The following is a 24,716-nucleotide window of genomic DNA, read 5'->3' on the forward strand; positions in this document are numbered from 1 at the left end:
AAGACTGAAATGGAAACATGAAGATAAGAGACTAGAATTGATATGCATTCAGATATTAGAAATTATGCAACTAGCACTAGACAGAGGCACAAAAGAGCTAATTGATGCTTAGAGCAAGTGCTCCGTAAGTACAAAATGGTAACTCTAGACTCCAGAATAAGTAGCCCATGAAATGAAGTAGTAAGTCCTATTTATAGGTACCAGAACTAAGCTTTGATTGACTGTACACTGTGCGGTTAATCTGGTAAATCTATCCGATAATTGCCAATTTCTAATGACTATATTGGTATCCGACTAGGGCCTGTTTCCACGGTCTATAATATTGCAAGGAATATTCTTTCAAATTTTTCCTCGCTCCTGGATTTGCTATGTGCCATCCACGATCACAAATAAAGACCTCATCAACGTGTAAGCTAGAATCCACCAAAAATATGTGCATTATTGGCTTCTCCTCATATGGGGGCCTTACAAATTGTGCAACATACATTATGGTGTACCAACACGAAGCAGACATAGGCAACATTATAGCAATAACACTAACACATCAAGCCCACATCAAGCAACAGGAGTTGGTGCAGTTGAAGCAAACAAATCAATTAAATAGCCATAACATTAACACGAAGCTCCAACCTCCCAAGGTAGGCAATAACAATTAGCTCGAACCTCCCAAGGCAAACACTAACAACAAAATAATCGCTAAAAAAAGTATACTTCAAGGCATACTCTTCTTCTTGCATCCAAGTGATAGAAAATGCAATGACAGTCAATCGACTCAAAAAAATATTTTAGCGTTGGATTTGGAACTCAATGATCATGACATAATTTAACACTCTAAATGACAAGGCAAGAATGAAGCAAGCTCCATCCTTTCATGCACAACAAAATAGTAGAAAGAAATATAAAGCAAAGGTAATCAAGACATGTCTTCAAGTACTCAAGTATGCACAAAATGAGGTAAAGATAAGCACGAGAACTCACCGTGATCCTTTTCTTGAACTCAAGAATTTTTAGGTTGCTGCAACGTTTTTAGCTTGCCTAGAGGTGGGAAGAAGGACAAAGTGGTGATGAGCGTAGAGGGAAAAAAGAAAGAAGCTCGCGAAGTCGAGAAACTTGCTGATAGTGTAGTTAACGCCAAGCCTTCTTTTTCGTCTTACCTGGATATGCGGCGTGTTGTTTTCTACGATTACCATTGCGCTCTACCCCCTAGGCCATGCGCGGGCTTGCAACCTGTTTGCAACAAGTGTGCAATATTTTTAAGAGCCGAGTCGCACCCAGGAAGAGCGAGGTGAGTGCCTTGCTTAAAATAAAAAAAGCCAGAAGCTCAGCCTTGAAAATCGGAAGAGGATTTTAGCACTGCTGGGACGCTAGCAAGATCTTCGTATGTTTGCGATGAGCTCTCATTACGAGTGAGCTTGGTGTTGAGTCTGAAATGTTTCCCCACGAGAACTACAAATGTGCGCAACCCATGACCCATGTGAACTTACTCTGAGTGCCTTTGGATTCTGTAGGGACATCTGGAAAATGGCAGCCACCTATTTAGGCGGGCCCACCCTCTTTGCTTAAAGTTAGGGGCTTCATTAGCAGGCCGCCGAAGGAGGGAAGGTTGGCTACACTCTGTGCCGTTGGATTACGTGGGGGCTGCATGGAATGATGGACGGTGAGGATGAGATCAAAGATGCTCTGAACGATGATGGGGAGCCCTCCACCCTTCCTTTATTACCCTTGTCTTCTCCAAGTCCCCGTGATCGCCATAACTCCTCTTCCTACCCTACTGTCTACCCCTCTCTTCTTTTCCTTGCATCTCTCTCTCCCTTCTCCCTCTTACACCCACACCCACACACGAACAGACCGACACACATCCATTCTCTCTTGGATCCCATTCTGCGAATCTGCTACTCGCTTCTGAGCGCGCGCTTGCATGTTTCCTCACATACGCACTCACCCCCAATACATCCGTCTCCTGCATCCACCTCACGGTCTGCAGTTTGAGAGAGACAGAACGAGAAAGAAGTGCTCAACTCCCCTGTGATTAATGCCTTCTTTCTCTTTCTTTCTTTCTCACAGAGGTCATCTCTGTGTGCGCATCTGTTCCTATCATTCTGCTTGCCCTAATTTCTGATTTTCTGCTCTCCTTAAACTTAGCTTGCACAGAAGAATTCAAATCTCTCTGCTCTATGTTACACGATGAGCTTCTGGTTGTTGTTTGCAGAGCTCTGCATGTTTCCTTCTTCATGGCAAGCAGTTGTAATGAGATAATATGTGGGCTGGTAATGGATGTTCTTGCAGGGTTTGCAGGTTTGAGGTCTCCATAGCTGTAACTGCTAGTCTTTGGCTTGTTGCAAAGCAGGGAGTTGTGGCTATGGAGTCTTCTTCCTCGTGTATATTGACCCTTAGCAGAGAGTGAAGACAGTGGGTGTTAGTTAGGAAGAAAAGAGTGTTAGAGAGAGAGAGAGAGAGAGAGAGAGAGGGTGAAGGGTTTCAAAGAGAGAATTAGAGAGGTAAAAGGGGGAAGGAATGAAGCTGGGAGGGGAGACTGTGACTTTACCAAGCAATTTTGGGGTGGGAGGAGCAGGTGGGGGTTATGGTGGCTATGGCAGCATGCTGGCAGGGGTGATGGCACCACAGAGAACTCTTATTCATCAGATTCCCATACCCGACATACAGCCCCCAAGCACCTTGTCTACCTCATGCCTCTCCCCTGGCCAGCTCGTTGTAAGTCATTGAACTTATTCCCTGCCACTAACATGGATCCTCTCTCTCTCTCTCTCTCTCGTGCAAACACAAAATAGACCCACCGTCTCCCTGCTGGCTGTCATTGTTTTGCCCATGTTAAGCGAAGCTGTTATTTTTATGTTCAAACAAAAAACATTTTTCATTTTTACCCACATACTCACATACACCCACTCACCACAGTCCACTAGTGACACTCACACACATTATTGAAGTTTTTCTTGCCATTACTTTCCTACCTTCAAAAAGGTCTTGCTACGAAAGTCACACTTTCCTACTGTGTTCTAATGTGGATTGAATGGGTCCTTCCCATCTACCAGATTATTATTTTTCTTATATTCAACCTGCTTTAGAGTACTGCCATTTTCATGTCAATTTTTAGCTAGAAGCCTGTCAATGATCTCTGAGCATTTAGACATGTAAGCAAGCTTTTACACATGAGAAACTATGTGTTTTTTCACTGATTTTCACCATACATTTTTAGGTCAAAGGTGATGAAATACCGAAAGATGCCATGAACATCACTGAGGTAGAGCAAGTGAAGTCCAAGGAAGATGAAACAGAGAGCAGTGAAAACTTGGAAGGTGCGTCCGGCGAGGATCATGAACCTGATGCTAATCCTAGGCCCAACAAGAAGCGATACCACCGCCACACTCTACATCAGATTTCTGAAATGGAGAGGTAATTCTTTTCAACCCCTGAAACTTTACAACCGGAGGCTAGGTTTGGGCTCATCACCACAGCTTAATTGTTGAAATGCAACGGTTCAAGGGTCTAGACGCTGTTGTTTTTAATCTTAAGGAGGTGTTATTTTTAGCGATTGCTCTAGGGTTGCAAGGCCATGGTTGTCGTCTACAGCAATAGCATTGCAGCAGTTTTAGGGAAGTGTAGGTGGCAACTACAAATGAAATTAGGGTTTGATACTGTAGTGTAGTAGCTCAATACAGCGTTGAGCTGAGCAGTTAGGGTTATTGTGCAAGTTTTAGGGTACGATGAAGGGTTTGTGTGCTGATTAGGGTTTTCAAGGAGTGTCCACATCCAGACGAGAAGCAGAGGCAAGAGCTGAGCAAGGAGCTCTTACTATCACCGCGTCAGATCAAGTTCTGGTTTCAGAACAAGAGGACCCAGATGAAGGTAAGTAAGGGCTACTAATTCAGTGTAGTCTACTATGTGTAGAGGTTCTGCCAAACGTAGAGAGTAATGCTCGTTTGTGTGTGTGTGTGTGTGCAGGCTCAGCATGAGCGGCAAGATAATAGTGTTCTGAGAGCGGAAAATGACAAGCTGAAGGCGGAGAACTACGCTCTGAGGGATGCAGTGAGGCACGTATCGTGCCCTAATTGTGGCGGTCCTGCTACTTTGGCGGAGATGTCGTTTGAAGAGCAGCAGCTGCGCATCGAGAACGTTAGGTTACGTGAGGAGGTAGACATCTAATTCGTATTTCCTGGCTTGCTTGCAAATTTTATTTTTATCGAAATAAAAGAAAGATATCTACAATTTAGCCGAGAAAATTTATGTTCTCTCATTTTAGGAATTTAGAAAAAAAAGATAACTGCCTTGATAGTACATCCTCGTGAGTCGTAGTGCCATGCAGACACAGGGCTGACGTCATGACCTCTCAACCTACCGCAGTAGCGTGGAACTGATTTATTTTCTGTGAATATTTAGAATGATTTTTATCTTAATGCTTATAACTGAAAGCACTTATTTTTGGTCTCTTGATTTCATCCTTGATTTCTTTTAATCTTTGAATAAATTATATGCAGAGGAGAGTGTCTAATTTACTGGATTAGACTATAATCAATGTTTAATACTGAAAAATCGCAGTGATTTTATTTAGAGACTATAGAATAATAATCTTGGTATTATAGAACCCTTAATTAACTAAGATAATGCTCCATTGGTCAGTTATAGATAATACATGCCAGTTTTCATTAATTTTCATTATTTTGAAAGCCTTGAGAGGGTACAACGTATAAGCCTGTTGCTCTTTTCGAGGAACTTTCGAAACATTTTTGGATAGAGAGCCCCCTCCCATAATTTCACGTAAGTTGTGGGCTTTCCCGTCAGTGGGGGGTTCATTTTTTAGAAGAGAGCGCCATTGCATGTGGGATTATTACTAGAAAGTTGACCTACCTACCCTCTTCCCTCATGGATACCCTACATTTGCAACCAAACAAAGAGGCATTCAGCCTCGTATCCCCATAGATTTGGTGCGCCTCTTTTTAGTAGTTCCATGCTAGTGTTGTGCCCACTTCTTCCCAACGACTAGTGTTTGAACTTTCTATTACCACCCTTGTTGTCAACGTTCCAAAAAAAACTCTTCTCGTTTCCTTCAATGGCTACATTAAGTCTTTCTATCCTCTCATCCCTATTATTGTTTAAGAAGCATTCGCCTTTTGCAATAAGCAAATTTACGTGAATGATGGTTTGTTTTATGTAGCTTTGTATACGAGCATTTTCTCGTCTTTCGATTCCATCGTTTTTGACATATATCTATATTTGAAATTAAAAGTACTCATAGCACTCGTCGCAAAGAAGAGCCTCTTTTGTTTGATTTTTCTTACATTCTTATGTTTGTCAGTTTTCTCTCTCATAACTTTCTTGCACTAGTTATCTTCCTCATCGCACAATCGATCAAATTACGCATTTTTTAAGGTTATTATATTTTCTTCCTCTCTATGAGTTTGGAAGTTTCAAGAGCATAATGGCACTTGATGGAGAGAATTACTAGGTTAGCAATACACCTTGTCTCCATACTAATTTGGGTGATCCTCTTTTCCTTAGTTGAGTTGATTACATGAAATTTCTTCCAAGCTAGGTAGACACGTGCAACTCCAAACTTTTGAGGTGCGGTGTATTGCATTTTGTTCAAGTGCATTGAACCATGATTAGCCATGGGAAAACTACCCTTTGGAAGAGCCCTTTGTTGATGTTCCTCGTAGACATGCGTTGTTGTGAGGTGGGATAAAAAGCAATTTAAAGGTAAGCTTTTGTCAGCTTGAGTGTGTGACATTGGAAAGAGGTTTGTATATACGCTACCTTGACTTGTAATTGAGTGGTAATTTTGTCCTCCAATTACATTGAAATAGATAGTTCCTCTTAGTGGAATCGATTCAATTTGAGGCCTTTATTGGTAGTTTATATTTGTTTTGTGGTTTACAATGTGAGTTGTAAGGAGTTGCATCTTATTTGTTCTCGAGTCTCTCTTTTACCAATAAAGTTCGTTCGAAATTGTATCAAGGGAGATAGTTTCTCTTAGTGCAATCTATTCTACGCTCTTGAGGCCCTCGTTTGCCAATTATGTTTGTTCAGAATATGGCACGCTAGTAGGTATGCTCGTTTGGGCTCGGAGTATAGCATGCTTGTATGTATGCTCGCTTGTCTTAGTTGTTTGATACCTAGTTCTACATCCACTATTTGGAATGAGGAGGCTAAAGGGATGGTGTAGGATTTATCCATTATTTTGCAAGACAAGAATGTGATATTGAATCAGAAGCGTGCTAAATGATGAATTTGGGTTTTTGGGCCAAGCATTTTATTGTGCTAGTATAGCAAAAGATGACACTTTATTTGGAGTTTGCTAATTTGTTAATGTTCGACTCCTATTCTATTTTGGGAAGAATAGCTTCGGAGAGCCATGGAAAAATTAGAAGCCGCTCCTTTCGTTTAGAAATACCCTCAACATTTGCAAGTGGTTATTTACATGGATCTTTGATGGAGTCACTTACATATGTTTGCTTTGGTGCTTGCTATAATTTATGTGGTATGTGAATTCTTATGAACATCGATGATAATTACACCTGTTTTGATATTTATAACTTCATAGAGGGCATCCAATGTTTTGGGATGTAAAGCGTGACAATACTTTGAACACCAATGCTTCTCCACCCTAGATTCGATGTATGGGCGAATAGTTATGTACAGTGTAGCTAACAAAAGTAAAAGGTAATTGGAAAGTAGTCAGAGGGAAAAAAAAAGCTTTAGATATAGTGAAGTGAGCTAGTTTTCAGATTCAAATCTTCCTTTGGTACTCTACTTGGTTTTATATGGAAACAATCTGTGCACAGGAAAATGAAGCAATTTTGTGCAAGAGCTTTATTTTAATTTAAATTTTAGCTCCTTTTTCCCTTGCTTAATGAATAAACTTGTGGTTGATTGCAGATAGAGAGGATAACCGCCATGGCCGCCAAGTACATAGGAAGGCACATTCCAAACATGGCAGCTAGCATTCCAGTAGCACCAGCAGCACCACCTCCAGCAAGCTCATCACCAACAGGCTCAAGCATTCTGGACAGCAACAACAACAGCACCGGAGCAGCAGGCGGCCTGATTGTTGCACCAAGCAATGAGCAATCAGACTTGTCCACTCGCGCCCCCGGCCCCACCGTCGCAGACATTGCATCTCGCCCCTTCTGCCTCACTGATGCCGAGAAGCCCCTTGTTGTTGAGCTTGCTGTTGTTGCTCTGGAAGAACTTTTACAAGTTGCCCAAGGTTCTGAACCCTTGTGGGTTCCTCATCCTTCCTATTCCACCACAGGTGCTCCTCTCGAATGTATTGATCATGATGTTTATGTCCAGCAGTTCCCCCGCGGCATTGGCCCTACGCCTCTGGGGCTACACTCCGAGAGTACCCGCCACACTGGCCTTGTCATCATGAATTCTACCTCCCTTGTTGAGACCCTTATGGATGTGGTAATGCTCCTTCTTGTCTTCTTACCCTTTCATGTCTGTAAAGAAATTGGGGCATCATGCTCTAGTAAACCACATCCTTCTGCCTTTGTGTTTAGGACGAGGAGAGCATCTTACTCTACAAAAAGTTTGTAGAGCTCGCTAAGCCCTCTTCTCGTGCTTGTAATCGTTTGCAGGGACGCTGGGCAGAAATGTTCCCTTCCATTATCTCTCGAGTTCACACTGTTGAGATCCTTTCTACGGGCATTGCTGGAACTTTTGATGGCGCCATTCAGCTGGTAAGCTGATATGAACAGAGCTGATATTAATAGACAAAAGTCTTTCTTCTCGCAATAAATTCTATTCTAAAATTGTATCTCATTTTGCTTATAAACCTGTTTTGTAGATGTACTCAGAGTTTCAGCTGCCTACCCCACTGGTTCCCACTCGGGAAAACTACTTCTTGAGATATTCGAAGCGCGTAGACCATCTATGGGTTGTTGTAGATGTCTCGATCGATAGTCTACGTGGGAACCCGCCCCCTTCATTGTTACGGTGCAGAAGGCGCCCTTCTGGCTGTGTTATTGAGGAGATGCCCAGTGGATATTCCAAGGTCTTATCCAGAACCTGTTTTACTTTCTTCAGCTTACATGTATCTTTGGCTCCCAGAAGTGTGTGGCTCAATATGTATGCATGCCTCAGGTCACTTGGGTGGAGCATGTAGAAGCTGATTCTAGAGGGGTTCACAGTTTATACCAATCGTTTGTTAACTGCGGTATGGGATTTGGTGCTCAACGGTGGCTATGCACATTGCAAAGGCAGTGTGAGAGAATTGCAAGTGTCTTAGCAAATAATGTACCAGCTGGAGATATGAATGGTAGTTCCACTCTCCCTTACATGACAGTCTAGTTATCTTGTGTGTTGCAATGGCAGAGTGGGTGGTTTGTGTTGGTGGTTAAGAGTTAATAATAAACCCTAAACCCTAAATATAATGATTGGGGAGATGTTGGTAAAGAGGCCCCTAAAGTTCTGAGCTAATATGCCTGTGCAGCTGTAGTACCTAGTACCGAGGGACGAAGAAGTATGCTTAAGCTTGCAGAGAGGATGACAAATAACTTCTGTGGTGGAGTGAGCGCATCCACTGCACACACTTGGGTAACCCTAGCTGGCAGTGGTGCAGATGACGTACGCGTGGTAATCCGCAAGAGTGTGGATGATCCTGGAAGGCCACCTGGCATAGTGCTTAGTGCTGCAACATCCCTTTGGCTTCCTGTCTCTCCTGCGAAAGTATTTCAATTCTTGCGAGATGAAAGATTTCGGACTGAGGTATATATTTTCCCTGTCTTTGGTTTTGAGCTTTCTATCGATTTGTTTTTTCTGAATCCCTTGCTAGCATATGTAGGTTGCCAGTGTTATTGATTAGCAGTGTTCATTTAATGTCTTTAATATTCGAAACAGTGGGATATTCTCTCTACTACTGGCGTCGTTGAGGAGATGTTCCATGTCGCTAAAGGACAGGACTCTGGCAATTGTGTATCTCTTCTTCGAGTCAACGTAAGAGAGACTTGCTTATTGCCATGCCATATAATGGGGTGTTGGAAGTCCTTTTTCTTATTGTAGCTCACTCTGTTATTGATTGGTGCATGGTGTGCATTATGTGCAGCCAAACAACTCAAATCAAAACAACATGCTCATTCTCCAAGAGTGTTGCACCGACGAGTCGTGCTCCCTGGTTGTATATGCGCCAGTTGATGTTGCCGAGATGAGTGCAGTCCTGAATGGAGGAGATCCTGATTGTGTGGCTCTGCTACCCTCCGGTTTTGCCATTCTTCCCAGCGGTCCTCAGAATAAGCAGCAGCCCAGCAATGGGCTGTCTGCAGGCGGGAACTCAGGCGGCTCTCTCGTCACAGTTGCTTTTCAAATACTAGTGGACCATGTTCCCACAGCTCGGTTGTCACTTGGCTCGGTAGCAACTGTCAACAAGCTCATATGCAACACAGTCATTCGCATAAAACGTGCTCTTGCATGTGATGCATAGCTCATGGCTTTGCACAATCCTTCTTCATGTCATGCTTAGGAGTGCTGTCAGCTTCTACCTTTAATCAAAATCAAACGACTACCAAAGTACACCGACACTTCCACCAAAGTACACCGCCACTTTCTAACCGAAGGCTAAATCCACATACCTGCATTCAAGGCCCTCTCTAACCAAGTTGGACACCCTTAGATCTGCATTGTAGTTTCCCTTTCAAGGTCCTCTTTAACCAAAAAAGCAGAACCCTCTGGTCTCTCAGTGTAGCTCCCCTAAAAGGTAGTCGTAGACTGAAGTCATTACCACACATCCTCATATCTGCATCACAAGCTCTCTCTCCCCCCCTCCATGCATGAGTGGGGTATCAACACTCCAAGGAACCCGCTGGTCGAGATGGTGTTGATGTCTTCCTCATCTTGCCTAACACACAGAGAGAGCTTTGGTTCAACTATGATGCCACCTGCAGAGTAAATACAAGGAGTCTTAATATATATGGCGGCTGTGTTTGAGAGTTTAACCCTTAACATGCTTATCACTTGATCATGCTAAGGGTAAAGCTATCATCACAGCAGACATATATATATATAAATATATATATAAAGTATAGTATAGCTAGAGACCATCTTTTTCCGTATCAACCCCCAGTATATGCTATTTCTACCAGTTGATCTCAGAAAGAAAGAAAACAAAACATTGGAATGGAATGGGAGTAGAGTCAAGAACGCACCACAGCTTCGTCCCTCTGCAGTATGGTACAATGGTGATATCGACTGAAAAGTGAGCTTCCTCAGTACAGATGATGTTGGAGATAAGGTGTATACAAGGGTTCATGTCCTTGTGTATGTATTGAGCAGAAAAGATGTTGAAGAGAAGTCTTGCGGCCACAAATATATACAAAGGCTCATTTCCTCTTGTGGGTATGCCGACCATATGTGAGGGAAGTGGTTCGGGTATTGACTCTATTCCAGTCTCATCTGTTAGCTTCCATTTCCCTCCTGTTTGTATCCTCATCTTCAGTGAAAGTTTTGTTGGGTCTGGTAAGATCAGCTCTGGAGGGATAACCAGCCTGTATGCATCTCATGTGAAGATGGATGTACTTATGTAGAGAACTCTTTTCTACAGGGAAATATGCAGCAGGAGTTACTCGAGTTTGGTATGTCTTGTCACTGCGTTGTCTCATTTTGTGTGTTTGTGGTCGGTCTCTCATCAATGCCCCGCTTTTACGTTAAAATGTCTGGAGTATATTATTGTAATGGTTGGTTGGGTCGTAGTCTTTCTCTTTGGTGGCAACGCACCCCAGCTTCCACACCATTCCCTGGCCGCGTTTTGACCACAACAATTTGCGTGCTCATGGGATATTGTTGACCGTCGTACGTATGACAACAACCAAGGCCACTGGCATTAGGTTCACACGATTACATTGGATACATGTTGGTGCCTCTTTTCTGATGACTTCACCTTTTGTCGTATGCAAACCTCGTCCATAAGTGTCACGGGCGCAACTCGAGGGATCAGCGGCTGAGAATCAATCGGCCGTTGATCGCCCACCCATTAAAATAAAAAATTGAGGGTTCCAGCCGTCGCGAGCACCTTTTGAACCCACAACCTCCCTCTCACGAGCCTGGAGCTCTATCCGCCTGCGCTGCTGCGCGTTGATGTAAAGCATGTGATTTCGTGCAATCAAATACTAGCCCTCTCCTGTTGCGTCGATTCGACGGTTCAGATCACGCGCATCGCCGCTCGCTTGCCCCTGCTGTCGATCCCTCGAACGGGACCCCGTGTTATTTATAAACGAGGGTATGCAAAGGTAACAACTCGTCCAAGTTCGTCGTTACTTATTGGTCATGTGATGAGCAGTTATGACTTACTTTAAAAACTTCTGTGCCTTGCAAGTAGACGTTGTCTCACGCACAGTTGATGAGGGTAAATCATTCAAGAATATGGCCAATTTGATTACTCCTACAATTTATGGATTTTATTTTAAGAACTAAGCCCTCCTTCCCCACTCCCTAATTTGAAGTGTGTAGATTATGAAGTCACTTCATCCCGACTTATGAAGTGAATATATGTCGTTCTATCCTCTTTTGCTAAGATTATACCTTGTAAACTTTGCAAATTGTCGTCTCTAGAAAAATGGTAGTCTCTAGAAACAAATTCAACTTGGGAGAAGCGCTTATGTGACTAGTGTTCATATTGGCCCCTTTTATCACATGATGACCGAGTCTGATTTGATTTTGTCAAGGAAAAGAAAAAATGTATTTCGTTGGTTGTGTAAGTGTTGCATACTCGTTAAATAGCCTTACAATCATTTCGACCTTTTGAAGATGGGAGGCACAAAAGGTGAAGACATGAAAGCTTACATAAGATTCTGCAATTGCGTTGTAGAATCGAGAGATAGTTGCATGCCTTGGGATGTGAGTGCTTTGCATAGGCGGATGGACAGATAATGCCTTACTTTCTAAGTTTAATTTTATACCCATCCTTTGGTAGAAAATACGTTATTCTTCGAAGTGACGACAAATAAGTAATTGTTTATCTCAAGTCATTGGTACATGTGGAGAAAGGATGAGTACAAGGGTACATGACAAAGGAGACCACTTAAAACAATCTTAAGAGTCTAAAAATGGAAAGTAATTGAATTAAGTTCAGACATTAAAATAGCTCTTTAAATTCTAAGTATGAAGTTTAAGAAGCCATATAGTAAATTTTTAACTTACCACAGCAGATGTTGGTGGTACTTCTAAAGCATTGTGCTAAGGTTTTGTATAAGTGGTGAAGTTTTAAAGCGAAAGGGTGACTTTTATTTTTACCAAAGCTTATATAAAATATAGGTCTTAAATTAGGAGGTAAGACTATAGCTCATAGCTGTTGGTGGTACTTCTAAAGCATTGTGCTAAGGTTTTGTATAGGTGGTGAAGTTTTAAAGCGAAAGGGTGACTTTTATTTTTACCAAAGCTTATATAAAATATAGGTCTTAAATTAGGAGGTAAGACTATAGCTCATAGCTGGAGTCAACTTCATAAAACCTCTAAAAAACTTCATAAAACCTCTAAAGTTTGTGCAAAGGTTTTGTACTTAAGCTAATTAATTAAAGGATAAGTTTATGGTTTTTAACACTACTTTGTTATAAAAAAAAATACTTTAGTGTTTATTTTTCATGAATTTAGATAAAACGGAACATAAAATTTAGCAAACATATCAAGGAATGCTTTTGCAAAATAATAAAATGTTATTCAAAGTACTCGTAGAAATCATAATACATCACTTTTGTACACAATTGCAATAGTAACTACACTTATGAAAAGAATCTATGCAAAACAATAGTCAATGTTTCACTAAAACTCGTACTTTAGTTGAAGAAAAAATGAACAGGGTGTATGCAGTAATCCATGGTAATTATTTTTAAGTATGCTTGATATTTTTGTAATTATCATGTGAATGTTTTTCCTTTGTGATTAAAATTAAATATAGAAAGTTATATGGATAAAAAATGTAAAGTTTATGTATTCAATTAATGACCACATAAAACATTTAATTCATCTAAATTTGCAATGTCTTATGATGCATATATACTAGATCAAGGACTCCATTACTTAAGGTGATACTATTTGATGGTTATGCAAATTTGATGCTCTTTTGTTTGGAATTTGCACATTCGATCAATACTTCTTGTCTTGTGAGTTCTATAAATAACATTTCTGAAAGTGGGAATCAGCTTGTCACAAGTTAGCCTTATGCTAACTTGATCGTATGTCTTCAGTTTGTTGACATGAACATTTGTCTTAATATTTTGTTTGTGCTAATTATCTTGGGTAACATCTTGTACGTCCTTCTCTTAAGCATTGGTTATAGTAGCAAAACGTGTGTTGAACTACTTAAAACACAATAAAGATTTTGATTTGTTTTATTGACGACAAGTGATATTGGACTCTATGTAATTCCTCTCTCTTTTGGGTTACACAGATGCAGATTGGGCGAGCTCACATATATTTATGCGATTAAGTGATTTGTGAAATATCCCAAAAACTACACATGTAATTCTTAGTTTTTAGTTATTAAAGATTAATCTTCTTAAAATAAAGTCCACTTTTGGATTTTTTCATTTATGTCACTTATTTGTATACAAATATCTTTTATAGACACAATTGGGGAATTTATATACACACTTTCATTAGTTTTTCATAGCAATATCTTTTTTGTAAGAGACTGTATACTATAATTTTTTCCTTAAATGATCTCAAATTACAATATGCTTATGAACTCTAAACTTTGAAAAATGCTTAGTTAATGGGTATTAGCCTATAGATACATTATTAACCTTAAGTTGTGCGGCATAACCTCATCATGTTGAGGAAAGAGACCTTAAAAGACCAATGTTTTTCTCTTCGTCAATGTTTTCAAGATTTGAAAATTTTTATTATAACAAAAATCTTGTCTCATAACTAGGTTATCAAGCTCAATTTTTTGCTATAATAAGTTTTTTCTTATCCATATACCTTGGAATCCATGCAAAAAATTTATTTTGATGAGAAGTAATATTCAATTTATGAAAATTTTATTAAAATTGCACTAATTATTTTTTTATAATTTTTCATCTTAAAACTTATCACCATAATCTTAATTTGGTATCAATTTTTAACAAAATTAAAACTTTGTGTATCTTTTTCACCTCATTACTGATCTAAGGTACGAACATTACCTATATTTTTTTTTCTAGCTTCACCAAAGAATTATGACAATTGTGTATGTTTTTCACCTCATTACTGATCTAAGGTACGAACATTACCTATATTTTTTTTTCTAGCTTCACCAAAGAATTATGACAAGTTACTGGGAAAACATGAACATTTAGTGTCTCAGCGCACTTGAGTGTCCGGTTTACAGAACTAGTATTAATATGTGAAAAAAAGGATAAAGTTGAAGGTTAGGTCAAACCTTCCGTAGGTCCTTTCATTTGATTGGCCCATGCACTAGGCACCCAATTTTGGGTTTTTGGCAAATGGAGGAAGGGATAAAAGAGACTAGATCTTGGGAAATTGTGTTCTTTGCTCTCTCTTTCAAGTGTCAAAATTGGCAAAGCAAGCTCTCTCTCTCTCTCTCTCTCTCTCTCTCTCTCTCTCTCATTGAGACCTCACATAGTCTAGGGGAAACTAGTGAGGCAAAATCGTCTACCCTAAGAGTGTGGGTGCAATTGAAGTCTCTGTCGTCTCTTTCCCTTTTGTTTAATTTGTATAAATATTTTTTGTTTTGTTTTGGGGAGATGTTAGAGGGTACCCATTCAAGAAAAATAGCTACAAATGCTTCGTAAATTTTTCACTTGTTTTGTGTATGATCCTTTGAGGAAGAAAAAGGATTTGTTAGATTTGCATCGAGGGTGTGCACACATGAGCTCTCTCTCTCTCTCTCTCTCTCTCTCTCTCTCTCTCTCTCTCTGCGCACAACCTTACGTTGACTAGGGCTAACTTCTCCACATGGTTATGTGGATACTAGTCTTGAATAAGAAATTTCTCCTTGTTGAATGAATTAGCATGCCACATTACCTTGATGGGTAGGTGAAAAAGTACCAATATGAATGTTCCTATGTCGATAGCCATGTTTGTTAACCAATTTTGGCTTTAGATATGTGGTTTAAACCTAGCTTAATTTAAAGAGTGCTACATAGAAATGGGTTGGATCCTTGTGTATGCATACCACAAACAAATAGTAATAGGCTTTGATGGTATCCACATGTTGCTAGTCTATTCTTGCCTATCCAAAGGGCTATAGCATTGCTTAACCGTTTCAACTTAACCAAAATTCCACAATTCAATTTACCATCTCTAAAGCTCTACTTTTAGTAAGTAAACAGAGCTATGATGGATATTGTTCCACAAATGAATTGTGGAGAAAAGATGTTTTTAGATGACTTATGCCAAAGATGAGATTCTTGTGATTTATTACTTGTGGATACTCTCTACTCTTGTACCGGTATCAACTTTTATTATGGATAGGCCTTTTTATTTTAGTTTGCGCTTAGTTTTAATTTCAAATTTTCCTTGAGTTTAGTAGTCTTCCAAGTTTGCATTGCAAAGATACTACACTAAACATTAAGGGAATTCACTATAGCCTATACAAGACTTACTCTTAAAATAGCTTTATAGCTTCAGGTTAAGCTACAAAATACTCTTCATTATGGAAGTTTACATTCTATTTAGACAGTTGAATTTTTCATTGGTTTTGTTTAAGTGCATTTCATCATTGGCATGCCTCATGATTTTTTCACGACTTGTTCTTAAGTGTTGAAGTTGTAATGAGTATAGTGCACCACAATGTTTGGATTTGAAGGGCTCCATATTCTTTGAGCAGATAGCACTCAGAATTACCACCCTTCCTTGTGGGAAGTGTTATTTTCATTTGACAATATGATAGAAATTAAGAGTCATTTTCATAACTTACCGACATGGTTGGTTACAAACATAAGCAGGATTTGTGCTTGGTGAACAATATAATAAGAATTTCTATTTGCAAACGTTAGGGTCGCTCAAAATATTCTCCACTACTATTTTGAAAATCTATGAAGACTAGAAGAAGAGGCTCCTATTCGACATACAATTTTACCCTTTTTAGTCCTGTATCATGCTTGTGTTGTCTAAATTAGATGGTATCTTAATGTATTCCCCGTTCATTAGCAGATAGCTCATCATATATTCCCCTTCCCTATAGATCGATGCTTTTTAGAGAAGCCGTTCGAATGCTAGACTCATTAAAATTTTGACTTTCATATAACAAAAAAATTTCCTTAAGGTAGATAGACGAGCATCAAATCCTATTGGACCACCTTCAATGTATATAAACAGACAAAGGTGCCTCCCACACAGGAGCGGGTAATTGGTAAGAAGTGAGTGATGGGACATTTGAGATGACTGTAGCTCACGCTCACGCGATATAAGAAGGGGGGTATCTTTTGAAAATCCAACTCTTTGAGGTGCATTTAGTGGAGGGGGTAACTCAAAAAAGTCATGGCTCACTTTATTAGCCCCTAAAATCTTCACAAACTCACAAGGGTTTCTTGAAAAAATTGGAAAGGTTTGCTGGCTTTTGTTTTATAAGAACCGGTAAATGATGGAAATTGTTTCAAATTTTCTCTTAGACCATGATTTTTTTTCAAGTGCCCATTTTTTGAATTGGTTCTATGAAAAATATGATTGATGATTGAGGTTGTTGCTAGAATAGAAAACCTAGGCTTGATGTATGAGGAGATTGAAAAGCGGTAGTCATAATTCCCATTCCTTTCGGAGGAGGAATTGATTTTCTGTACCACTTTATCCCCAATCTGTGGAGATGGAGTGAAGTTTCATTTGTAGGGAGCAAACTACAAATTTTGAGTGACTTCTAAAAATTCATTTTGAAGGGGAGAAAGCCTAAAAAATTAGAGAAATTTGATCTAAAACCTTTTGAATATAGTCAATGTACGTGTAAAATCCTCAAAAATAATTACATCTCCTAATGGCTAAAGAAAATAAAATTAAGTAGACATAATGCAAGGAACTCTAAAGAGCAAAAACTGCTCAAGCCTCAAGGAAAAGGTAACTAGTCTTGCTTGGTGGGCGTTCCTATAGAATATCTATAGAACATATTAGGACATACGCAAATTGACATCAATTATCTAGGACTAAAGCAAACAAGTACAAAGTGCATTGGCAAGTTTTTAAAAAAGAATTGCATTTATGATGATTGATTACCTCTATAATTGTCTATAAAATGGTCCAATTTCGCGGCTTTCTCTATAAATGTCTGAGTAGTGAGACCAAGGCATTGCTGCTCTTTACCGTGATTATTTTGATAGATTTTGGAGTGCATTTGGTTACTTATTTAGTTGGTTGTGATTGCTCTCACCTTGGCTTGTATTGTGGAACACGAGTGGATGAGTAGAACCAATTGACAGGCAACAAAAATAGCTCAACTTGGGACTTGATGAGCATTGGGAGAAAGAAAGTTGTGTCCCATAGGGTTCACTATACAACATAGGGCTACTAAAGGGGGTCTAGATACGATGATCAAAATTGAGCATGTAGTAATAGTGAGGAAAACATGTGGCTAAACTAAACTTAATGAAGCATTGACAAACTCAAAAAATATGAAAAGCATCAATAGACTATAAAAATTAAACTGCACTACCGACCTGGTTATCGTGTATGAGTGTCATCCAATTGTGCGAGCCAATGTTTCAATCAAGCTACATAAACAAAATGTGAATAGTTAAACATTTTATTTTGCAATGAGACGTCACATAGTAAAATTGCTAAATATACAGTGCACGTCATGCAGAAGTGCCATACAAAAGTATGATGGAGAGTTGGCATTGTGGTCTCTCTAGAAATTATAAGAAACGGAAGTCATGCTCTGCCCCGTAGAATTTATGGGTTGGGCCAAGCAAACTCATAAGCAGAATATATTGGATGCAGATAACTGACCTTGCAGTGTTGTCGAGATGGATTCGTAGCTTTGTAGTTGAAACGTTCAATTTTGTGAATATATGTGCTTCTAGGATAGAAAAAACAAGAGTTAATACAAATACAAACGATAGAGGACACCTCCAAAACGTGACACAAAGTACCCTAATAAAGCTATTAGTCCATCATTTTCCTTTTGCGTGTCAAAAACGCAATGCAGGAGAGCTTTTGATGAAGCCAGAAGCAAATGTAGGGAATGAGACAAGAGCTTTCATGTCGTCCACAATGAACGCATGTGATGAGTTACATTGCTTTTCTATAGTTCTATTGCTTGCTTTTCTATTGCTTTTCTTGAATAGCAAGCAGAGAACACAATCAAGATATATAAAAGCAATGTAAATAGTTACACATTTTGTGTTGCTACAAAGAGCCACATATTGAAAATGCTAAGTATACAATGCACGTCATGCAAAAGTGCCATAGAAAAGTATGGTGGAGAGTTGACACTGTGGTCTCTCCAGAAATAATAAGAAACGGGAGCTGTGCCCTTCCCCGTAGGATTTATGTGTTGCGCCAAGCAAACATATAGGCATATGGAATTGGATGCAAATAACGGACCTTGCAATGTTATTGAGCTGGAGTCGTGCTTGTGCAGTCGAAACATCCACTATTGTGAATATTTGTCCTCTCTATTAGACACAAAATATGAGTAAAGACAAATACAAAAGATACAAAATATTGGTTGAGCTTAAAGCGAAGCATATCTAACTTTATGTTCTATGTCCAGGGTCCACTACATAAAGAGTTATGGCTGCTTTTCTACAAGCGTCTTGCAAACCATACTTGTTGTATTTTCTAAGAAGCTTCAATGTTAAAGGTCTCGAGGCTTCTATTTCATAGCCCACTCTCTTTTTAGTGTTTCTTTTATAGTTTCTCTCCATCCCACGAACACCCATAGTGCGTTGTGGTTCGCATAAGCTTATACGCAGCAGGGCTGAGCTTTGCAAGGTTTTTGCGGGCTGTTTTTGGTAGATCTATACACCAACTAGGTGTCGTGCAAGCCCCCTCAACGGGCTTGTGGTTGCTAAGTCGCCTATGAGCCAAAGTGTGCTGATTCCTTTGTGTCTTGAGACTACTATTGGTTACTTTGTGGGTCGTCGAACCTCTCGTACGTATGCTAGTTGTGGTTTTTTTGGTATGAGCTAGGAAGCTCTTGTTTTCATTCCTTTTTGGTTGTAGAGCCTTATGTTGGCTATACTAGTTGAGGTGCATAAACCCTCTCTCTTTTCTACCCTATTGTATCAAATTATCAGGTGAGCCGACCACTATAGACCCGGCCTTTGTGTTGTTTCAGGGCTCGAGAGGAGTCCCCCCATCTGTCAATACATGCAACCACTCTTTCGCACCAACCACTTTCTTCTAGTATGTAAGCAAAACCATCCTACGGTCAAGGTTGAACGTGCACCTCTATGTTGCTTTTCAAGCTCAACAATTTGGTTACCCTGTGGATTTCTCATCGAAGCCTATATAATAGAATATACCACTTGTTCTACACCTTACTCGCATCGCCATCTGTATTCTTATGTTCTTGCGCTTGATGCAAATTGAACAGCCAGGAGTGCGCATTATCGACAGTAAAGAGGCAAAGATTAATGTTCCATAATTTCAACCAATAATTATTGGTGAACAACTGTAGTCAACCAGTGCGTTGAATTTTTCGTCGTTATAAAATACTGGCTGCCTTCTTGTGCTCATAAACCACCACGTAAGAAGGCATCCATCTGTACATGATTAGTGGGTTGCCTTCTTGCCTCATCCACCACCTCATCAGGAGGCATACATCTTGGGGAGCAACTTCAAGAGGGTGATGATCTTGCAAGGGAATTGCTTCAAGTAAGACGGCCAACAGTGCGCATCATCGACACTAAAGATGCAAATAATAGCTCCCTCATCTTGTACTCATGACCCAACGCATTAGGAGACATCCATCTTTGTATGATTAGTGGGTTGCCTTTCTTGCGCTCATCCACCACCTCATCAAGAGGCATCCAGTTTGGGGAGCAAGTTCAAGAGGGTGATAATCTTGCAAGGGAACGCCTTCGAGGCACCTGTAGTTGCATCTCTTACTGCAAGCTAAACTTTTAAGGGAGCAACACCTTTCCCAACAGTTTTGTGGCCACTGGTTGATAACAGAAGCAAGGTTCGCTACACAGGATTTCAACCGAGTTATTAGAAGGATACATACATAGAAACTCAAGCTTTAGGCCTGTAAGTGGTCCCGCGAGAAATACATGTGTTTGATGGAGAGACTGACTGCAGAAATGTTTACATAGGTCTTTTGAACGTAGATGTCTTCCTTCAGACCCTTTATATTGCTCGTACGAGCTTTTCATGGCGCTGCTTTTAAAACAACTCCTTTTTGTGGCATTGTCTTTTTGGCCAAGAAGGCCATAGGGAAGTGGTAGAGAAAAACGTGCAATTCTTTCACCATCAAATGGTCACCCCTACATTAACTTTTCTAGGTGACTTTTCAAGTCATTTCATGCCTTACTATATTCATTTGAATATTTTCATTATGAAAATGAGCATGTGTGTGTGTCTCTCTCTCTCTCTCTCTCTCTCTCTCTCTCTCTCTCTCTCTCTCTCTCTCTCTCTCTCTCTCTCATCTCTCTCCATTAAAGTGTTCAAGAAATATAATTTTTGGCTTGCAGAGGCCATAAGGACCTGGTGGAGAAAACGGGCAATTTTTTTGCCGTCGGCTTGAGGGTGGAGATGCATGGCACGTGGCCAGGTGCCTTTAATGCATTGTCTTTTCGGCAGCTCTGCATCGCGTGGAAACGTATACTGCAGCGCATGCGCCTAGACCTGCAACGCTCGGAAGAGGGGACGCCGTGCAACGCCTGGAAGAGGGGACGCCTACAGCCCATATGCAACGCGTGTCAAAATGGAGGGCCATTGCAGCAGCCTGCGCAACGATGCGACACTGCCCACATGTACTGCAGTGATTATTTTAGGGCGTGCATGTGCTGGCCAGTGCGGTCACCAGCTTATTTGTACATATCTTGGATTGGTCATAGGAGCTCAGCTTTTGCTTTCCTTGGAGCGATCATCTCTTCTTCTTCTTCTTCTTCAGCTTGATACTTACATAACGTTTCTGTAGGAAAATCTCAATCCTAGTGATATGATGAAGATGATGATGCTCACTGTATTGTAAGTCCAAAGCTCATCTTTTGCTTAATTACTTCATGCCATCATCTCTTCTTCCTCCTCTAATTCATCTTGTTATATATTGTTTTATGCACAAAAATTATGATGCTCAATATTGTTATATATTGGGTTCCAAAGCTCATCTTCTTCTTCTTGACATCGATCTTCTGCAAGCTATACTTATTTAAAAGCTGCTCTAATTCCTCCCCCACCATGAAGAATACTCATGTCAAGTGTGCTATCAGATACCTCAATGAGAACTTCCTTGAGATTGTATCCCATATGTTCAACGACCTCTTTGCTAACTTGGTGAACCTTCAGCTCGTCAGCACGTGGTTGATCTAGACATCTGTATTTTCTGCTCTTTAGCATTTCCCCCAATAGACACATCCACACATTGGATAAGATGCAGAAAAGAAAGCACACATAGAGAGATGCATATCCACTCCATTAGCACCAATATGCCTGCATGGACAGCATACTCAAATTTAGAATGGCACATTTTATCTGCACGCATGTCAGATGTATCCGTTGCGGGTGTGCTGAGATTGGCATCTCTTTTAATGTTCCCACCTGCATGACAAAATGATCTCATAGTGTAAATAAAGATGTAGATCCACTCCATTTGCACTGATGCATACGCATGGACGGCATGCTCAGATTTTGCATGGCAGTGTCTGAAACTTGTAGTGGCCTATGTCCTAAGCATGCATCATGTGATTGTAGCTGAGGTCCCATCTAGTTATTTGCATTGACAACATGATCTCATTGAGAATGCACATGTCTTCACATTATTGTTGGCATGTGCCTATGAGGGAGCTCTTTTGTGAGGTGCAGACACAAGTACGGGAAAGGTGAGCGCACTGTCGAAGCTCAGGTTGTGGGGAAGGAAGGATGCGGGTCCTCTTTGCTTATCAAACTGGGCGAGGAGTTTGGGAAGCCTGCCGCTATCCTGCTCGAGAGCTTCTACTCTAGCGAGTTTTATACCAATTCCTGCATCACCTTGACTTTCCAGGACAACTCTACAATTTATTTTTTGTGCCACACATGGATTAATCACGTGCTTCTACTTTGGCAAGTCTCGAACTGTGTTATTTTGTAACCAGGTTTGAATATATGCTAGATCTTAGGATTCTATTTCTCATTGTTTCTTTCTAAATTATGATGAAGCAATTGATATTGTAAGTATCACAATGTTGTGCTAGTAAGGTTTCGTTGTTTCAAGCTGCCATGGCTATGGATTAACTTGGTGTCAGAAGTTCAAGATTTAATACAAGCTAATGCTCATAAATCTACACTTTTGTGACAGTTTGTACACTGATGCTTGATTTATGGTTAACTGGATATACTTTATTTATGCTTTGGAATATATTGTAATTTGATTAGTTCATTGTTACACTTCTTTTCAAATTACATAATATTTTATTGTGATACCACATGTTTTAAAATACTATTGTCGCTTTCTATTTTTTTCTCTCACAAAGAAGCCTATTATTATGGAATACCCCTCAATAGCCTTACATAGACCATAGTTAATTTTACCTTGTTTTTTGTGGGGTGAAGTTTAGAGATGATGGCTTGAGCAGCTTGAGCCCACCACCTCCATTTGAGAGATCATTGCTCTACCATCGTATTACGCATTAGGTGGGTCTTGTTCAGAGAGATTTCACACACAATTCACACTTAAGTCTACAAACGCCACGTAGTTGACACATTATGTCTTACAATACACACATGGTTAAGCAAATTAAGAAAAAGTGTGTTCACACATACTTCAAACCACATTCACAAAATCAATCACACAACAAATATCATACGCACATCAATTTGTTGAGGAGTAGGGTGCCATCTATAATAGGGTTAGTCTCGTGTGACGTGAGACAAGACCACTACATGGTGGGCCGGGGACGAGTGCTTGCATATCCGCATTTGTAGATTAAACTTTTTGATTGAAAGTGAAAAATCATGATGATAATCTCATTGGAATTTGCTTTCATGTTCAACATTCGGCTTGTGTAGTTAATAAGGTGAAACCTAACTTAGGAATTCTAGAAAAGATACATATAGTCATTTAACTAATGAAGGATCCATTTCCTTAACAAATGCAGATCATCAACATTGAGAAACGTGTTCGTGAACATTTTAAACTTTTTGTCTTTCTAGTATATAATATGTCTGTGTCAATGCTAATCTCATAAAAAAAAATAAAAAAATAGTAAAGGTACTTTATGCATTTTATAACAATAAAACAAATTGTTAAGGTAGTTCATTTAACGAAGGATCCATTCACTAACTAAACAAATGCACGATGGGGAGCATTTGTCTGGGAACATTTGAAAGTTTTTAGCTTTTCAATATGTACTAGTATGTGACCCACGCGTTGCTGTGGCTAAAGAAACATTGCATCTATTTTTGTAGGGTTATCTTCTTTTCCAAGTGGAATACTATGAATACTCTCTTCCTATTATTGCATTTTTAAAAATGATGCATGACACAACCTCTTGATAGATTCTAACAAACATAAACATATGTAAGATGCAACAAACATAAATATATGTAAGATACCGCAAAGAATTCTTTGATACTAAACTTGGAAGCTTCTCATAGACATTATTTTTCATGAGGTGATAGCTCTTGTTCAAAAAACTTAGGAGTACTCTACTTCTATTGGGGTAGAGAGAGAGAGAAAGAGAGAGAGAGAGAGAGAGAGTCTTGCTTTTGGTCTAGCAATGCTACCAAGCTTGATTATATAGATTAGATATCTTAGCATGGTGCGAAGAGATGAAAGCTAAGAGAAGTCAATGTAATAATAAAGCTTTTTTAGCCTGCAAAAAGCCATAGGGGAAGGTTGAGAAAATGTGAATCTTTTGAACCATTGATTTAGAGGTTTTTGATGGTGGATAAATGTCCTCTTTGATTGAAAAGAAATATTATCTTCCTTTTATAATGTAAATGTTCTTTTACAACTCTCATCTACTTTTGCATTACATTTCCTTAGCAGGCCACCGTGATTCTTCACCTTGTTTTCAGACATATAAAACTTATTTTCTTGAATTTGTTAAGAGGAATTTTTAACATTTTGATTTATTTTTCAAGGTTTATATTATTTTCCTCTATTTTGGGGCAAAAATTCTCCTTTTCCCTTTCCTCTCAATTGACATTTTTGAAATTGAAAACGGTATAATATTAAGATGAGATACATTTTTCATGAACACAAGGTCCATTAACATGTCAAATGTGTTCTAATAATCATTTATTAGAGGAAAAAATGATGCCTTCTTGAGGCCATCGTGAAGTCTTCAGCTTGTTTTTAAAACATGTTGTGGATGTGCTACGTGGTCGTTTGCGAACTCAAAGGTCACTTGTGAACTCAAAGAGGTGAAAAAGGGCCTTTTGGCTCACCAATTAAAGAAAAGGAAAACTAAAATACACAACACGCAGGGCCTCTTCGTAGGCCTATATAGCCATACAAAGTCTTTCGACTTTCTCATTTCCTAAACTTAGGCGATAAGCACTTCACTTATACATTTGAGACTCTTTGAAGGGATTCACATTGTGGAGACCTAGCCTACCTGTAAAATTTTGAATTTCCTAATTTTTTGGAAAATAGTTTTATTTCGAGCACTGGTGAGCCTCCATGGAAAGTG

General features: G+C 39.6%; 1 protein-coding gene across 1 annotated transcript; it reads left to right on the forward strand.

Annotated features, from left to right (window-relative positions):
• Positions 1 to 1,476: 1,476 nt before the first annotated feature.
• LOC147419071 (homeobox-leucine zipper protein HDG2-like) lies at positions 1,477 to 10,578 on the forward strand. The gene is made up of 11 exons (XM_086506102.1): positions 1,477 to 2,712; positions 3,215 to 3,411; positions 3,747 to 3,864; positions 3,961 to 4,149; positions 6,892 to 7,422; positions 7,596 to 7,697; positions 7,805 to 8,011; positions 8,101 to 8,275; positions 8,450 to 8,724; positions 8,857 to 8,952; positions 9,062 to 10,578. The coding sequence occupies exons 1-11, from the start codon at positions 2,515 to 2,517 to the stop codon at positions 9,434 to 9,436; spliced, it is 2,463 nt and encodes an 820-aa protein (XP_086362228.1). The 5' UTR covers positions 1,477 to 2,514; the 3' UTR covers positions 9,437 to 10,578.
• Positions 10,579 to 24,716: the final 14,138 nt, after the last annotated feature.

The sequence above is a fragment of the Adiantum capillus-veneris genome, chromosome 29, assembly GCF_014529385.1.
Source record: "Adiantum capillus-veneris isolate H3 chromosome 29, ASM1452938v2, whole genome shotgun sequence".
Lineage (NCBI taxonomy): Eukaryota > Viridiplantae > Streptophyta > Polypodiopsida > Polypodiales > Pteridaceae > Adiantum > Adiantum capillus-veneris.